This window comes from Haematobia irritans, chromosome 1, assembly GCF_050003625.1.
Source record: "Haematobia irritans isolate KBUSLIRL chromosome 1, ASM5000362v1, whole genome shotgun sequence".
Lineage (NCBI taxonomy): Eukaryota > Metazoa > Arthropoda > Insecta > Diptera > Muscidae > Haematobia > Haematobia irritans.
Window position 1 is genome coordinate 225475995 of NC_134397.1, and position 17851 is coordinate 225493845.

General features: G+C 36.5%; 1 protein-coding gene and 1 long non-coding RNA gene across 3 annotated transcripts; one reads left to right on the forward strand and one right to left on the reverse strand.

The window, feature by feature from the left end:
- Positions 1 to 10838: 10838 nt before the first annotated feature.
- On the reverse strand, positions 10839 to 11785 carry LOC142228006 (uncharacterized). The gene is made up of 2 exons (XR_012720112.1): positions 11755 to 11785; positions 10839 to 11702 (listed from the first exon to the last, which is right to left on the reverse strand). It is a non-coding gene; the product is annotated as an uncharacterized LOC142228006 (long non-coding RNA).
- A 921-nt stretch (positions 11786 to 12706) lies between these two features.
- On the forward strand, positions 12707 to 17825 carry LOC142225822 (uncharacterized). Of its 2 annotated transcripts, none has more exons than XM_075295918.1 (2): positions 12707 to 12835; positions 14545 to 17825. In XM_075295918.1, exon 2 carries the CDS (start codon positions 14693 to 14695, stop codon positions 17549 to 17551), a length of 2859 nt encoding a protein of 952 aa, XP_075152033.1. In that variant the 5' UTR covers positions 12707 to 12835; positions 14545 to 14692; the 3' UTR covers positions 17552 to 17825. The 2 variants fall into 2 exon arrangements, with proteins under 2 accessions (XP_075152033.1, XP_075152769.1); XM_075296654.1 differs by lacking the exon at positions 12707 to 12835 and having other exon boundaries at positions 14159 to 15143; positions 15702 to 17825.
- The last annotated feature ends 26 nt before the right edge of the window (positions 17826 to 17851 follow it).

Sequence of the window (17851 nt, forward strand, 5' to 3'; positions counted from 1 at the left end):
TAAAAAACCTGAACACCCTTCATTTTGAAGGTGTGTGTGTGTGTGTGTGTAGAATGTTGCTCCTATTTTGATTTTGGAATTCACTCTTCAGTTGTCAAAATGCCGTCCATGCAAGAAGAACAGCGTATCAAAATTTTGCTCGCGCATCGCGAAAATCCGAGCTACTCGCACGCAAAGCTGGCAAAATCGCTAAAAGTTGCCAAATCAACCGTTACAAATGTAATTAAAGTGTTTCGGGAACGTTTGTCAACAGCCAGGAAGTCTGGATCGGGGGGAAATCGAAAACCGGAAGCCGCTGAGACGACAAAGAGAGTTGCCGGTAGTTTCAAGCGAAACCCTAACCTCTCTCTCAGAGATGCCGCAAATAAGCTGGGTGTATCGTCTACAACCGTGCATCGAACCAAAAAACGAGCCGGACTATCGACTTACAAGAAGGTAGTGACCCCAAATCGCGATGATAAACAAAATACGACGGCCAAAGCGCGATCCCGGAGGCTGTACATGACGATGCTGACGAAGTTTGACTGCGTGGTAATGGACGACGAAACCTACGTCAAAGCCAACTACAAGCAGCTGCCGGGACAGGAGTTTTATACGGCAAAAGGAAGGGGAAAGGTAGCAGATATTTTCAAGCACATAAAACTGTCAAAGTTCGCAAAGAAATATCTGGTTTGGCAAGCCATCTGTAACTGTGGCTTGAAAAGCGGCATTTTCATAGCTTCCGGGACTGTCAACCAAGAAATTTACGTGAAAGAGTGTTTGAATAAACGTCTGCTGCCTTTCCTGAAGAAACACGTACTGTTTTGGCCGGATTTGGCATCTTGCCATTACGGTAAAAAGGCTATGGAGTGGTACGCCGCCAACAACGTGCAGGTGGTTCCAAGGACAAGAACCCTCCCAACACGCCAGAGCTCCGCCCAATTGAGAAATACTGGGCTATTGTCAAGCGGAACCTAAAGAAGACCAAAAAGCTGCTAAGGACGAGCAGCAGTTCAAGGCAAACTGGCTTTCTGCGGCGAAGACGGTGGACAAGGTGGCTGTACAAAACCTGATGGCAGGTGTCAAGCGTGAGGCCCGGCAATTCGGATTTGGAAAAGCGAAAGCCTAACTGAATATCTTTCCTGAATTTTAAACTAATTGAACTTGAAAAAGAAATTTAATTTGATTTTTTAAATAAACGATTTCACCGATTTACACGCGTTTTCCCTTGACCAAATTTCACCGTCACCATTCTATGGTGGTGGGTATAAAAAAACAATACTTGTTTAAAAATTTAATTGATTTCTTCGACACTTTCATTTTATTTTAAATTGGCCAATTACTATAAACTACATATTGTAACGAAGTATTCATTACATAAATTTATTTCGTTATGCATATGAATGTATATACATTTATTTCTATGGATTATATATTGAATTTTATTTTACAAATTTGAAATATTATTAGTATAAATGAATTGTAACAAGTATATACGGCCGTAAGTTCGGCCAGACCGAATCTTATGTACCCTCCACCATGGATTGCATAGAAACTTCTACGAAAGACTGTCATCCACGAATGTCAACTCACTCGGATGAAATTTGCTCCTCCAAGAGGCTCCAAAACCAAATCTCGGGATCGGTTTATATGGGGGCTATAAATGATTATGGACTGATATGGACCACTTTTGGCATGGTTGTTAAATATCATATACTACCACCACGTACCAAATTTCAACCAGATCGGATGAATTTTGCTTCTCCAAGAGGCACCGGAGGTCAAATCTGGCGATCGGTTTATATGGGAGCTATATATAATTATGGACTGATGCATGGTTGTTGGATACCATATACTAACATCACGTACCAAATTTCAACCGAATGGGAAGAATTTTGCTCTTCCGGAGGTCAAATCTGGGGATCGGTTTATATGGGGGCTATATACAATTATGGACAGATATGGACCAATATTTGCATGGTCATTAGAGACCATATACTAACATCATGTACCAAATTTCAGCCGGATCGGATGAAATTTGTTTCTCTTAGAGGCTCCACAACGCAAATCGGGGGATGGGTTTATATGGGGGCTATATATAATTATGGACCGATGTGAACCAATTTTTGCATGGTTGTTAGAGACCATATACTAACACCTTGTACCAAATTTTAGCCGGATCGGATGAAATTTGCTTCTCTTAGAGGCCTCGCAAGCCAAATTTGGGGGTCCGTTTATATGGGGGCTATACGTAAAAGTGGACCGATATGGCCCATTTGCAATACCATCCGACCTACATCAATAACAACTACTTGTGCCAAGTTTCAAGTCGATAGCTTGTTTCGTTCGGAAGTTAGCGTGATTTCCACAGACGGACGGACGGACATGTTCAGATCGACTCAGAATTTCACCACGACCCAGAATATATATACTTTATGGGGTCTTAGAGCAATATTTCGATGTGTTATACCCTCCTATGGTGGAGGGTATAAAAACAGAGAGAAAACACACAACAGCTACTCTTTGATAGTTATTGTAAATACTTGCTATTGTAAACGTTATATATTGAATTGAAGCAATCAATTATTTATTTTATTACTGTTAATCTATTTATAATTATTTTGCTTTAGATGAAAAAATTTTCTTGTGATTTTACAATAGTTTATATATATTCAAGTATATTCCGATTTTATGGATTTTTCGTTAGATTTGGGGCAAAATTTAATGAACCAATGCGTAGTATGCATATATAGAAACTAATTATTTTCCCACAAAATTTCTATTATATTTTGATTTGAAACAAGTATATACGGCCGTAAGTTCGGCAAGGCCGAATCTTATGTACCCTCCACCATGGATTGCGTAGGAACTTCTACTAAAGGCTGTCATCCACAATCGAATTACTTGGGTTGCGATAACACTTGCCGATGGCAAGGTATCGTAAAACTTTTTAACACTGTCTTCTAAATTGTAAGTTAGCCCATACGGGGTATATATTAAACAAAAAAAGGCCGATTAAATACGTATATAATCTAGTTTGACAAAATTTTCTATAGAAATAAAATTTTGACAAAATTTTCTATAGAAATGAAACCTTGACAAAATTTTCTATAGAAATAAAATTTTGACAAAATTTTCTATAGAAATAAAAATTTGACAAAATTTTCTATAGAAATAAAAACTTGACAAAATTTTCTATAGAAATAAAATGTTGACAAAATTTTCTATGGAAGTAAAATGTTGACAAAATTTTTTATAGCAATACAATTTTGACAAAAATTTCTATAGAAATAAAATGTTGACAAAATTTTGTATAGAAATGAAATTTTGACAAAATTTTGTATAGAAATAAAATGTTGACAAAATTTTCTACAGAAATAAATTTTTTACAAAATTTTCTATAGAAATAAAATTTTGACAAACATTTCTATAGAAATAAACTTTTGACAAAACTTTCTATAGAAATGAAATTTTAACAAAACTTTCTATAGTAATAAAATTTGACAAAATTTTCTATGGAAATAAAGTTTTGGTAGATTACAAAATTTTCTATAGAAATAAAATTTTGACAAAATTTTCAATGGAAATAAAATTTTGACAAACATTTGTATAGAAATAAACTTTTGACAAAACTTTCTATAGAAATGAAATTTTGACAAAACTTTCTACAGTAATAAAATTTGACAAAATTTTCTATGGAAATAAAGTTTTGGTAGATTATTTTTGGCGATATGGACCAATTTTTGTGTAATAAGTCATCGGATATATATAACTAAAGACCGATATGGACCAATTTTTACATGGCTATTAGAGGCCATATATTGACAAAATGTACCAAATTTCAACCGTATCGGATGACTTTTGCTCCTCCAAGAGGTTCCGGACGTTAAATCTGGGGACGGTTTATATGGGAACTATATATAATTATGGACCGATATGGACCAATTTTTGCATGGTTGTTAGAGACCATATACTAACACCATGTACCAAATTTCAACTGGATCGGATGAATTTTGCTCTTCCAAGAGGCTCCGGAGGTCAAATCTGGGGATCGGTTTATATGGGGGCTATATATAATTATGGACCGATATGGACCAATTTTTGCATGGTTATTAGAGGACGTAAACTAACATCAGGTACCAAATTTCAACCGGATCGAATGCAATTTGCCCCTCCAAGAGGCTCCGGAGGTCAAATCTGGGGATCGGTTTATATGGGGGCTATATATAATTATGGACCGATATGGACCAATTTTTGCATGGTTGTTAAAAACCGTATACTAAGACCACGTACTAAATTTCAACCGGATCGGATGAAGTTTGCTCCTCCAAGAGGCTCCGGTGGTCAAATCTGGGGATCGGTTTATATGGGAGCTATATATAATTATGGACCGATATGGACCAATTTTTGCATGGTTGTTAGAGGCCGTATACTAACATCAGGTACCAAATTTCAACCGGATCGGATGAATTTTGCCCCTCCAAAAGTCTCCGGAGGTCAAATCTGGGGATCGGTTTATATGGGGGCTATATATAATTATGGACCGATATGGACCAATTTTTGCATGGTTGTTAGAGACCATATACTAACATCAGGTACCAAATTTCAATCGGATCGGATGAATTTTGCCCCTCCAAGAGGCTCCGGAGGTCAAATCTGGGGATCGGTTTATATGGGGGCTATATATAATTATGGACCGATATGGACCAATTTTTGCATGGTTGTTAGAGACCGTATACTAAGACCACGTACCAAATTTCAACCGGATCGGATGAATTTTGCTGCTCCGGGAGGCTCCCCAAGCCAAATTTGGGGATCGGTTTATATGGGGGCTATACGTAAACGTGGTCCGATATGGCCCATTTTCAATACCATCCGACCTACATCAATAACAACTACTTGTGCCAAGTTTCAAGTCGATAGCTTGTTTCGTTCGGAAGTTAGCGTGATTTCCACAGACGGACGGACAGCCGGACAGACGGACGGACGGACGGACATACTTAGATCGACTCAGAATTTCACCACGACCCAGAATATATATACTTTATGGGGTCTTAGAGCAATATTTCGATGTGTTACAAACGGAATGACAAAGTTAATATACCCCCATCCTATGGTGGAGGGTATAAAAAAAAATTAAAATGTTAATTGGGATAATTAATATTTTAATTAAAAACGTAAAATTTTCTATCATTTTAATTAATTTTAAATTTAATTAAAATGTTAATTATATCGATTAATTTTTAATTGATAAGATTTCAATATTATCAACTTCTTAATAAGAATATTTTTGTGATATTTTTCTGTGTAACTAAAACAAAAATCAATCGCAAACATTAATTGAATCAATTATTTTTTTATTATTTTTATTTTTTTTATTATTTCCGCGATCGCAGAAATTTCAATCAAAAATTAATTGGATAATTAATTATGTGATTTGTGACAACAAATATTTTATCCTTATACTTTATAGGTTCTGAAACCAGTATTTCAATAACAAATTAAGCACACTCATAGAAAAAAGTCTGCTATAAACAGCAGTCGATGTTTGCTGTTATATTTTTGTACTTCAGGGCCTAATGAACAACAATTTATAAAATGTTTAGGTTATAAATTTTTCCCCAAAGCATATTTAAGAACCAAAAGTAGTTTTTGGTATATTAATATACTTACAAGCTCCTAAATACGATCAGCAAACAGTTTGTTTGCTATTAGCCTCAATCCGATAAATATTCAAATTTGTGGTCAAATACTATAGATATTCATAAAATATTGTTTTAATTATGTTAGGATAGGTCCTAAGTTGAAATTTTTATTTGTGTTAGCCAAAATAAAACATGTTTTAGTGTAATCGAGCTTAAAAATAGCAGGAAATGTTTGCTATTTCAGCAAACAGTGACTGCTGTCCCTTTTTCAGCAGACTTTCTGCTGCTTTAGCAGACTTTTCTGCTGTCCCTACTAACAAATTGCTTTGGGTGCATATTAGAATAAATATGGTAAGTAAATAATACAGGTGAATAAGCAGAAATTGGTCCTCTATATTTGCAGATATTTGCTACATTAGCAATTACACCATATTTCTCTTCTGTCAACAAACTGGGCTACTTTGCTATTTTTCCTAACTAATTTTTTGAATGTAATGTAAGTGGATTGTTGAAAAAACCCTCACTCTCAACCAGCGCACTGTACGAAAGAACTTTATAATCTTAAAACCAATCGAGACGAGTAAACAATGCGAACATTTCTTATCAGTTACAGTTGACGTTATAAAACAAACAAAAATAAAAAAAAAACTATTTTTGTCTTTATATGAAAACATATTGTGAGTTGATTGTAATGCATTTTTCAATTAGGAAAACACTACATTGTCCCTTTTTGGGAAGAGCAGCTTGTTCTTCTTTTGTTCAATTTGTAATTGAGGAGACAAGAGTTCAAAACTATTTGGATTTTAAACAAATTATTTGAAGCTATTAAATTAACAGGGGTCAATCTGCCAGACCACATGGAATTGTGGGGGGGCATAGCAACATTATCATGTGCGTTTGTTTATATTTTTGCGACGTAATATGGGAAGTGTAGCCCAATTTTGGGTGATTGATACCCTCACTGTCAAATATTATCATAATTTTTTTCTACACACAAAGAAATTTCATAGTAGACACAACAAGAAAAAATCTGTTAAACAGGGAAAGCGGCTATTTTTTGCTAAAATATCGAACATTGTCTGCTTGATTTCAGTAACACCTGTTAGTATATTTATTGGCTATCGTAACACACACTCATAGAAAAACAGTCTGCTGTTAATAGCAAGCTCTAACTGCTGTTTTTCAGCAGACAAAAATAAACTGTTTTAGCATTTGTTTTATTAACCAGTAAAAAATTTACTATTTTTGTATAGCAGACATACTGCTGAAAATTCAGTAGTTTTTCCGCTGATCCGAATAAAATGATAAATTCACTCCGTATATCTGGTAAGAGAATTACCTTTGCAATAAGCCCAAACAAAAACAAACTAAAAAAATTAAACATTGATTATGTAATAACATGTGTATGCAAGTGGCCCTTTTTAATATACAGTGCCACATATAAGTTTTGGCACAGCACTTCATTACACTTAACCACAACTACATAGTATCTGCAAAAAAAATGTGCCTACCAGAAATATTGATTTTAGGTCCCATAAAATGTATACCGATCGACTAAGAATCCCCTCCTGAGTCGGCTTAGCACTTGGTGCCCGTCCGTCTGTCGATGTATTTGTTGTTCGCATAATACTTAATGTACCAATGTACTTCATGTACCAACAAACTAATTTAGAACTACCTGTACAATCATGGCATCCGGGCCCATTGGTGATGACATACGCGATCGTTTAAACGTCTACATTGCTGATCTTACCAGTTATTTCACTGCTAGAAATCTGAGAATATCTACCACCAAATCCTCAGCCACACTGTTTACTACATGGACGGCGGAAGTGCGTAGGCAGTTGAATATTAGAGTCGATGGCGAAATAATTCCGACAGTAAACTACCCCAAGATACTCGGCAGCCTTTTCAGGTCATCTGCCCATGCCACTGCAATATGTAATAAGATCCGCGGTAGAAACAAGTTCTTCAAGTCACTTGCCGGCAGTACTTTGGGTGCGGACAAAGAAACCTTGTTAACTACTTATAAGACAATTGGCCGGTCAGTGGTAAACTATGCAGCTCCAGTGTGGACACCGCAGACCAGTGACACGCAGTGGAATAACATACAGACCTGCCAGAACGCTGTCCTTAGAACTGCGACTGAGTGTCTCCGCAGCACACCCCTGGATCACATTTATGTGGAGACAAAGATCATCCCTGTGCGAAGACACAATTATATGTTGTCAAAGCAGTATCTCCTGGGTTGTTATCGCAGTGATCATCCAAACCACCATCTCATGGGTACACAACCACCACCCAGGAACGTAAGGGTTGATATACATCATCTAGAGCGCGAGTTCCAGCGTTACAAAAGAGAGCCTCTAGATCAAGCAGCGTAACAGGCAGGTTTGAACAGGATTCATGAGGATACTGTAGCTGAAGCGGTGAGAAGCTACAAGGTTAATCCTGTTCTCGGAGTCCGTCCACCGCTCATAGCACCGGAGGAAAGAGACCTCCCACGGCAGACTAGGGTAGTTTTAGCCCAATTAAGATCAGGCAAGTGCAGCCGCCTCAATTCATACTTATCAGTGATTGATAGCAGCGTAGCTGACGTATGTCCAATTTGCAACCAAGGGCCACACGACACGCGTCATCTTTTCTCATGCCCTGCTAAACCAACCCGACTTACCACCAGATCACTCTGGACGCACCCCACCTTAGTTGCAGAGTTCCTTGATCTGGCCACAAACTGAAGTACCAGAGCGTATAATATAAAAATGTATGAAATCACAATAAACTGTTACAACAACAACAACAGAACCTGTGCCAATAATTTTGTTAATCAAAAAATCGCCTGTTTAATTTTTATACCCTGCGCCACACTGTGGAACAGGGTATAATAAGTTTGTGCATTTGTATGTAACGCCAAGAAGGAAAAGTCAGAGACCCATCGTTTAGTATACCGATCGTCTTAGAATTAAATTCTGAGTCGATTTAGCGATGTCCGTCTGTCTGTCTGTCCGTCTGTCTGTCTGTTCATGTATTTTTGTGCGCAAAGTACAGGTCACAATTTAAGTCCGATCGTCCTCAAATTTGGCATAGGGTCGTTTTTTGGAACAGAGACAATCGCTATTGATTTTGGAAAAAATCGGTTCAGATTTAGATATAACTGCCATATATATTTATCCCCGATCTGCTCATAATTGGCGTGTTTATCAACCGATGTTCTTCAAATTCAGTACATCCGACTATTTTATGAGTCTCGAAAAACTTGTAAAATATCAGCTAAATCGGTTCAGATTTAGATATAGCTCCCATATATATCTTTCGTCCGATTTAGACTCATATGACCACAGAGGCCAAAGTTTACTACCGATTTTCGTGAAATTTTGCATAAAGAGTAGAATTGACATTCTACCAATGTTTGGTAAATTTGATTGAAATCGGTTCAGATTTAGATGTAGCTCCCATATATATTTTTCGCCAGATATGGACTAATACGGTCCCAGAAGCCAGAGTATTACCCCAATTAGGTTGAAATTTTGCACTAGGAGTACAATTAGTAGTGTAGTCAAGTGTGCCAAATTTTATTGAAATCGGTTCAGATTTAGAAATAGCTCCCATATATAGCTTTCGCCCGATTTACACTCATATGACCACAGAGGCCAATTTTTGCTCCGATTTAGTTGAAATTTTGCACAGGGAGTAGAATTAGCATTGTAGCTTTGTGTGCCAAATTTGGCTGAAATCGGTTCAGATTTAGATATAGCTCCCATATATAGCTTTCGCCCGATTTACACTCATATGACCACTGAGGCCAATTTTTTGCTCCGATTTAGTTGAAATTTTGCACAGGGAGTAAAAATAGCATTGTAGCTATGCGTGCCAAATTTGGTTGAAATCTGTTGAGATTTAGATATAGCTCCCATCATAAGCGTAGGAAGGCCTCAGGGGAGGGGGCTTAGACCCCCCAGAAAAATTTTAGCCCACCCCCCAGAATTTGAAAACCTATTTACGACTTTGCATTGTGGTAGCATTGCCGATTTTATTTCTTAACATTGTCTTCTAAATTGTAAGTTGGTTTCTTTACTATAAGGTGAATTTTGTGATATTTTCCCGAATAAAAGTTTTTATGATTTTTAATGCATTATAAAGCTTGTTTATCGAATATTTTCAAAAATTGTTAAAATATTAAAATTTTCTAGAATGGATTAGCATTTTTGCGGCAAAATTTGAAAAATTTGTATCATTTTATAAACTTTTACTCTTTTTTAATCTATTACAAAAAAAATTACCCATTAAAAACACAACACGTCGCAGAGTTCCTCGATCTGACCATAAGCTAAATACCAAATCGTATACCATAAAAATGGATGAAATCGCAATAAACTGTTACAACAACAACAACCCATTAAAAACAAAAAAAAAATACCCATAAAAAATGAGTTATAAAAAATTGAATCAAAACAACTTCCTGCGTATTTAAAATAATTAACTTCTTTGTGAAGACATTTTTGGAAGTGCTTTTACAGTTGTGCCTTTAGAAACACAACACAAACATTTTTTGGTGGGAAAAAGTGTGGAACTACTTTTAGTTACTTTTTTTATAAATTAATTGTCGAGTTATATTGAAGTCTGATTTTTTATTAATTTTTATAAAATAAAACATGAATCGAACTGAAGTTCAGTCTATTAATTTTTTTCTAGGGGGGCTATAGCCCCCCCCCCCCCTCCTAGGAAAATTGTCTAGCTACGCTAATGGCTCCCATATATATGTTTTTCTGATTTCGACAAAAATGGTCAATATACCAACATTTTCCTTGTAAAATCGCCACTGCTTAGTCGAAAAGTTGACTTTAATTTTCCTAATCTTCTAATAATTTTGCGAAGTTTCCTTAAAATTGCTTCAGATTTAAATGTTTCCCATATTTTTTTACTAACATTGTGTTCCAGCCTAGTGCATTAGCCGACTTAAATTTTGAGTCTATAGATTTTGTAGAAGTCTATCAAATTCTGTCCAGATCGAGTGATATTTAAATGTATGTATTTGGAACAAACCTTTATATATAGCCCCCAACAAATTTGACGGATGTGATATGGTATCGAAAATGTAGGTCTACAAAGTGGTGCAGGGTATAATATAGTCGGCCCCGCCCGACGTTAGACTTTCCTTACTTGTTTATAATCTAAAATTTTAAAGAGCAAAATAATTGCTAAAATAACAAATGATCTAGATGCTTAATGCAGTTATAATTCGAATAAAAATATTCTTTTATTTCATATCACTTTTAACATGGTGTTATTATCAAAATTGTTCGCTGTGCCAATACTTATGTTTGTCACTGTATGACCCCAAACGGAGTTCGTAAGTTAAATTTCGGTTGTGGTGACATGGTGGCAATAACAATCACAGTCAAACTCGATGGAATTCTTCTAAAAGACTCAGTTTTTGTAAGGCTTTGCCAGGAAGAGGTGGTTCTTTCACGTGGTCCGACGGGAAGAAGGCGTTAAAATCGCAACCGTGGAGTTGGGCTAAATTTGCTTTGATTTTAACGACACCAGAATTTTTCATTAGTCTCGACTATGACTCCGGAGTCGAATCCGCTAACTAAATTGTATAATAACACTAATTTGTAATGCTTTGTCAACTAACGGATGTATGTTGAAATAATTATAATGAATGATTTCCCTTTTTCAGCAAAAAATATTCCAGTCGCAGAATCTGAAATTCCGTCAAAAAGTCAGACTAATTACCACCTCGGGCCTACGTCAATAAGCAAAGTTGTTACATCCGAGGCTCGGAACCCATGAGTTGTTATTGAGTAGCCTCTCCATTCAAAACGTTTGAGTGTTTAGTGCGGTTTAGGGACTGTTGGAGTTGCTGTATCTTACTTTTTCGATTATGACATTAGGTTGAATCAACAGTCGACCCAGGATTTATTATTATTGCCTTACATAAACAGAATCCCGAATGTCATCCCTAGTACATATCGTATACGGCTGATTTGACGACTGGGGATTATAAGTACCGTCAAATCCAAAAAGATTTTACAGGGAAATCAAGAGTGACGTTACCGACTGTTGATTTTTTTCCTATAAGAAATATATGAAAGAACTGCCTTACTAAAATGTGAGAGGTGCATACCGGGCTTTTAACCTCATTTCTCCACCGGGCTTTCGTTGTAGTTGTGTTCACGTACTTACCCTTGGTTTACTCGGTTACTCAAATTGTACATATATTCTCCAGAGATGGCAAATCACTATTTCTAGTGATTGAATAACCGGTAGATACAACGTGTATCGATTACATAACTATCGATATCATTTTAGAAACAACAATCGAAAACTCGTGACATCACTAATATTAGAAAGAAATGCAAGTGAAATTTGTCGTAGATTCAATAAAAAATTAAAACAACGGAAAAGAGACAAAAAAACATTACCACACAAAAAGAGAAAATATAATTTTTATTGTCAAGTGTAATTCTATGAATAAACAAAACTAAATCGAGGTGTTAATTGCTCATCACAAAGCTCTTCAGTTTTCACCATTATTTTCTTTGGAGACGACAACCTCTATTGGACAAACTAAAAACGAAGGCGAGCGACAAATGATAACAAGGAAGTGAATCAATTTTATGGTTTATCTTTTTTTATTTTGGACAAATGAAACGTCACAGAAATTGAAAATCTGTAAACTTGGAATTCACATTCTTCGTTGAGCCTTTGCTGTGTAGACATCGTTCCTTGCTTGTGAAGAGAAACCTTTTTGATTTTGTATTCAGTTCTAACTGTGTGCATTGATTTGAATACTGTTGGACAATTTCATTGTCTTGTTGGTGGTTGTTATTTTGTGTATCTGGTGTGAGTGGTTGTGCAAAATTAACCGCTGGCCTTAGTGGTGGCCATGGAAAGTGGTGTGGAGGAGAAGGCTGGGCCTTCTAAGTCCATGATTGTTTGTCATATTGATACTGACAAAAAATGTGACAATAAAAAGAAACTGACGAAACCTATAAAAGGCAGAAATGTTAGACCTGCGATTATTAATAATTGTGAAGTAGCTGAAACGGGGGTTGACGAGGCTATGAATGTTGATGTGATTGTTAATGATGGTGATGGTGGTATTGCGGCGAAAAATGCGAGACCGCGAGAAGAAATGGTGGTACATGAAAGCAAAAAAAGAAGAGTGAATGATTCGTTGGTGAGATATTCGAATAATCATAAAGGTGAGCCACACGTATTGGTAGACACCTCTGAGGTAGATAATGGTACTAACAAAAAAGTTAAAAATGGTCTCTATTTTGTACAGAAAATAAGAGACATTAAGTCTGACGAGTTTGACAAGATCAAGAAGATCGATGCAATTGGTGTTACGTTATATAAATTAACGTTTGAGGATGTTGAATCAGCCAATAAATTTTTAGACAATGAAGAGTTGAGGAAAAGAAAGTTGAGGGCCTTTGTCCCCAGAAACTTTGTTGAAACTTTCGGTGTCATTAGAAATGTGCCTTTATGCTATAGTGAACAAGAGATTTTAGAAAATGCAACTTCAAGTATCAATATTACTTCTGTTAAACGTTTTACCAGGCGCGATGAAAAAGAGGTGGGTGTTTTTCATCCAACTGAAACAGTCAAAATTGGCTTTGCGGGTGATGATCACCCTAGTTGGATAGTGTTTGAAAAGTCTGTTCTGGTTGTCAGCACATACTATCCTGCTATCAGACAGTGTTACAACTGTGGTCGCTTGGGCCATACTAAACTGGGTTGTCGGTCGAAGAAACGATGTATAAAATGTGGTGCTGATAGTGAAGTCTGCAATGGCCAATGTGGTGGTAAAAAATGCATTCTGTGTAAGGCTGAAGGCCATCTTGCTAGTGACAAGGAAATTTGTCCGAGCTGGATAAAAGAAATAGAAACCAACAAGATTATGACGCGTAAAAAGATGTCAAAACGTGAGGTACTTCAGAAATACAACAACCAAAATCGTTTTGATCTTTTAGCTGATGATGACAGTTTTCCGGAATTATCTAATGGAAGGAATAGAAAGAAGACTGCCCCAGTGAGGGAGGATATGAGAGACAGAGATGTTAATCAAATTTTAACCCCATACACTTATAGCTCTGTGGCTAAGAGGCAGAGAAAAGAATATGTTCATCGCACCGGTGTGCAAACTCATCCGAGGATGTTTCCGGAAACGCAGCCCTCATCGCCTGTTTATATGACAAGTGAGCTGAGAGTCAGTGAACTCGAGAAAGTCACCAGTGAGATGCTGGCTTTCATGATGGACTTTTTCAAGATGTCTGGTAACACTGTTGCTATAGATGCTGCTAATCATTTTAATTCGCGCCTGGTAAAATGTGGTTTGGTGCCTCAATCTTCTAATTCTAGTCTTTTATCTAATTCTTCATTTTATGGTAAAGATACTACAGTATAATGTGCAGTCGTTTACAAAAAACAAGAATTATCTAGAATTTTATGCGAATAACTACAACTTTGACATTTTAGTGCTGTCTGAAATTTTTTCTGAAAACAGAGATAATAGAAATAGAATGATTAATTTCAATCTTGTTCAGAAATTCAGACCTGATGGCTATGGGGGTGTAGCCATTGCTCTGAGGAAATATATAAAATTTTCCAGAATCGTATTTGAAACTGAATTTGACATAATAATTGTCAAAACCAGTAATCTTCATACAAATTTTACAATTGCGTCGGTTTACTTCCCTCCGTCTATGCCATTGTATATTCTGGCTGGTGAAGTAGGAAGACTATGCAATTTTTTAGATAGACATGAGAATGTTATTCTGATGGGAGACTTCAATGCTCGTAACACTGTTTGGGGAGATAATATCTCCAATAGAAAAGGGAAAGAACTGGAAACCATTTTTAGCTACTCTAGATTAAAATGCATCAATTCCAATAACATCACTTTCAGAAGGAATGACGAGTCTGATGGTTCGGTGCTCGATCTCACTTTCATTAGTACATGTTTGGAGGGAACATGGACTGTGAGCGACTGTTATCTTGGTGGCAGCAGACACTTTCCCATTACGGTTGTCATAGATTCAAGGAAAAAATCAAAGATGAAATTTCTATCCAAAAATAAACTTCTGATGTCGCTTTCGAAGTTGGAGCTTGAGCCGGATTTGGATAGTATACAAAAGTCTATGAAAGATGAAGTTGAGTATGCCTCATATGTTGTTCCAGATGGACGTAGCCCAAAGTTTTGGTGGAGTGAGGAACTCAAGGTTGGGTTTCGCAGGCAGTGGGCGGCTGCTAAGAAAGCCAGGCTTTTTCCCTCGTATAACAATCTTGAAGATGCTAGAAAAGCGACTGAGCACTGGAAGAATATGGTGGCTGAGGCCAAGAAAAAGTGTTATCTTGCCAAACTAGATGAAATCAACAAGTCTCCCAACACTAAAAATGCCTGGAAGTTTATTAATAACATCCGTGGAAGAAATAATCCTACTAGATCTATTTGGAATGATGAAAATAATGCTGTATACTTGGAGCACCTTAAAAATCAAGTTACTGGTGAGAATGTGATTATTGATTTTCCTTTGGTTAATCACTTCATTGAACCATTTGATTTTGAAGAGTTTATTTTGTGTCTATCTGGAAAAAGGTCTCAGTCGGCTGGAGGACATGATGGAATAACGTATAATATGATTAAATCTCTCTCGGGCATTTCCAAACGCGCTTTGTTAACAGCTATGAACAATGCTTTTTTGACTAACACCATTCGAGATGATTGGAGAATTATAAAAATTGTGCCTATACCAAAACCGAAAAAGAATCATAATGACCCTAAAAACTTTCGGCCAATATCATTGATATCGGTGTTTCTAAAATGTATTAATTTAATGGTGAAAGAAAGAATCTCAGTACACTTTGACAGTGTGGATATTATACCCAGAAGATCATTTGCATACAAAAAGAATTCTTCCACAAGTACATGTATTAATGAACTCTTGCATAGAGTTGCCTTGCTTAAGGCCAACAACTTCAAGGTTGTTATTCTGTCTCTTGATATATGTGATGCTTATAATTGTGTCAAGATTGATATGCTACAGAGAAAACTCATCCTTTCAGGTTTGGATACTGCGTACTGTAACTGGATCATTAATTTTCTCTCTCACAGAATACTGAAGTTGAGTAATTCGGAGGTGTCTGTGTACAATGGGTTGCCACAAGGTAGTTGTCTGTCGCCACTGCTGTTTAACTTATACACTGCCAGTCTTCATACCCTTGAGGATGGCAATACAACTATTTTTCAATATGCAGATGACTTCATCATAATGTCGTATCACCGTGATTTTGCTGAGGCTAGATCGAACCTTATTGACAAGGTAAGAGAATTCATGGACACCTGTAGAAATCTTAATTTATCCTTTAATCCATCCAAATCGAACACAATGTATTTTGCTAAAAATGGTTTTAAAAATATTGATATGGTTATCGATGGTACTAGAGTTGAGCAGACGAAAAAACTGCGATTTCTAGGCAGAATTGTCACGAATTCCTTGTCGATAAAGGACCATTATGATTCTATTTCAAAGGAGACGCAGAATCGTGTAAACATGCTTAAGTGCCTCACTTCTATTCGAGGGGGTTTGCATCCCAATGTTGCGTTGAATGTGTATAAAAGCATTGTTAGATCAAAGATAGAATATGTGAGAACCACAGCGGCAGATGCCCCGAAGAGTATTAATAAAAGAGTGGAAAGATTACAGACTGACATGTTAAGGAGAAGTCTAGGTGTTGCCAGATCTTCCCCCACACATATTGTTTATGCATTGGCTCATGAACTCCCCCCAGAGTTTAGAGCAGTGTACCTGACAGCGAAAGAACTCATTAAGGTGCAATCCAGAGATAAGGTGCTGTATGATCTAGTGTCTGATAATCCAAAAGTCAACTCCAGCTACAGTTACGTATATTATGAATTTCCTCAAATTTTTGATAGTATTGAGCACATTTCTAACTCCTTGACATCTAGAAAAGTTACTGTCAGACTCAACCTATTGCCTAATGGGAAGAATAACTATCCCATAGATATATTAAAGTCCATCTACCTCAGCGAAATTGATGGCTATAAAAATTTTAATTTTACTATTTTTGCTACTGATGCTTCTGTTTCTACTAACTCTATTGGCTGTGGTATTGTCAATGTATCCACAAATCAACGATTTCTTTTCAGAATTGGTTTTGCTGCCTCATCCACTTTTGGGGAACTATGGGCATTAGTCAAGGCTCTGGAGATTGCCATTGAACATGAAGATGACAAGTGTGTACTGTTCACGGATAGCCTTGCTGCATGCAAGATTATTGCCAGTGAAAACACCAACAACTACATTGCCGCTACATTTCATCAAAAACTTCAAGATTCTAACATCAATAAATGCCATATTGTCTGGATTCCTGGTCATAGAGGACTGAACATAAATGAGTTAGCAGATGAAACAGCCAAACTTGCTGCAGAGTGTGGGGCACCCCTTAACCCTAAACTCACTCCTGAAGAAGGCCTAAACAAAATCCGAACAGCTCTATGGAATAATTGGAATTTAGAATTCAAGAAAATTTCTCTCTGCAAAAGCATCAAAGCCAGCAAATTATTTGAAGATGTTAGAATAAAGCCGTGGTTTTCGAAGTATATGTTCAACCCCCAAGAAACCAAAATCATCAATCGATTGCACACAGCCCGTACGTATGACAAACCTTTTCTTTTAAAAATTGGAGCTATCAGCTCAGATGTCTGCAACGAATGTTTGGATGCGGAATCAACACATCATACAATTTTTGATTGTACAAAATTCGATGCTCTAAGACTGAAATACAATTTAACTAATCGTTTTACTGATGTTTATGACATCCTGGCTACAAAGGACATAGATTTATATAAATCTCTCGTTAATTTTATTATTGAAACTAACGTTTCAATTTAATTACTTGATTGAATCAACAAGACTGATATGGAATTCATCTGTGATATTTTATGGCTTACGCCTAATCGATTTAAACTAACAACAAACCTAACCTGTGATATTTATAAGCCTGATACATTTATGCCGTCGTCACATTTACAATAATAATTGACTAATTGACTATCATTTATATTTTGAATAACTGATCCTAAACTTTTGTCATGGCGAAACATATGCACTATTTATACCACTCACACCTGATAATTAGAGTCTACTCATATCGGGTTCGATAGCTTCTAATCGGGGCTTTTTTGGCTCAAC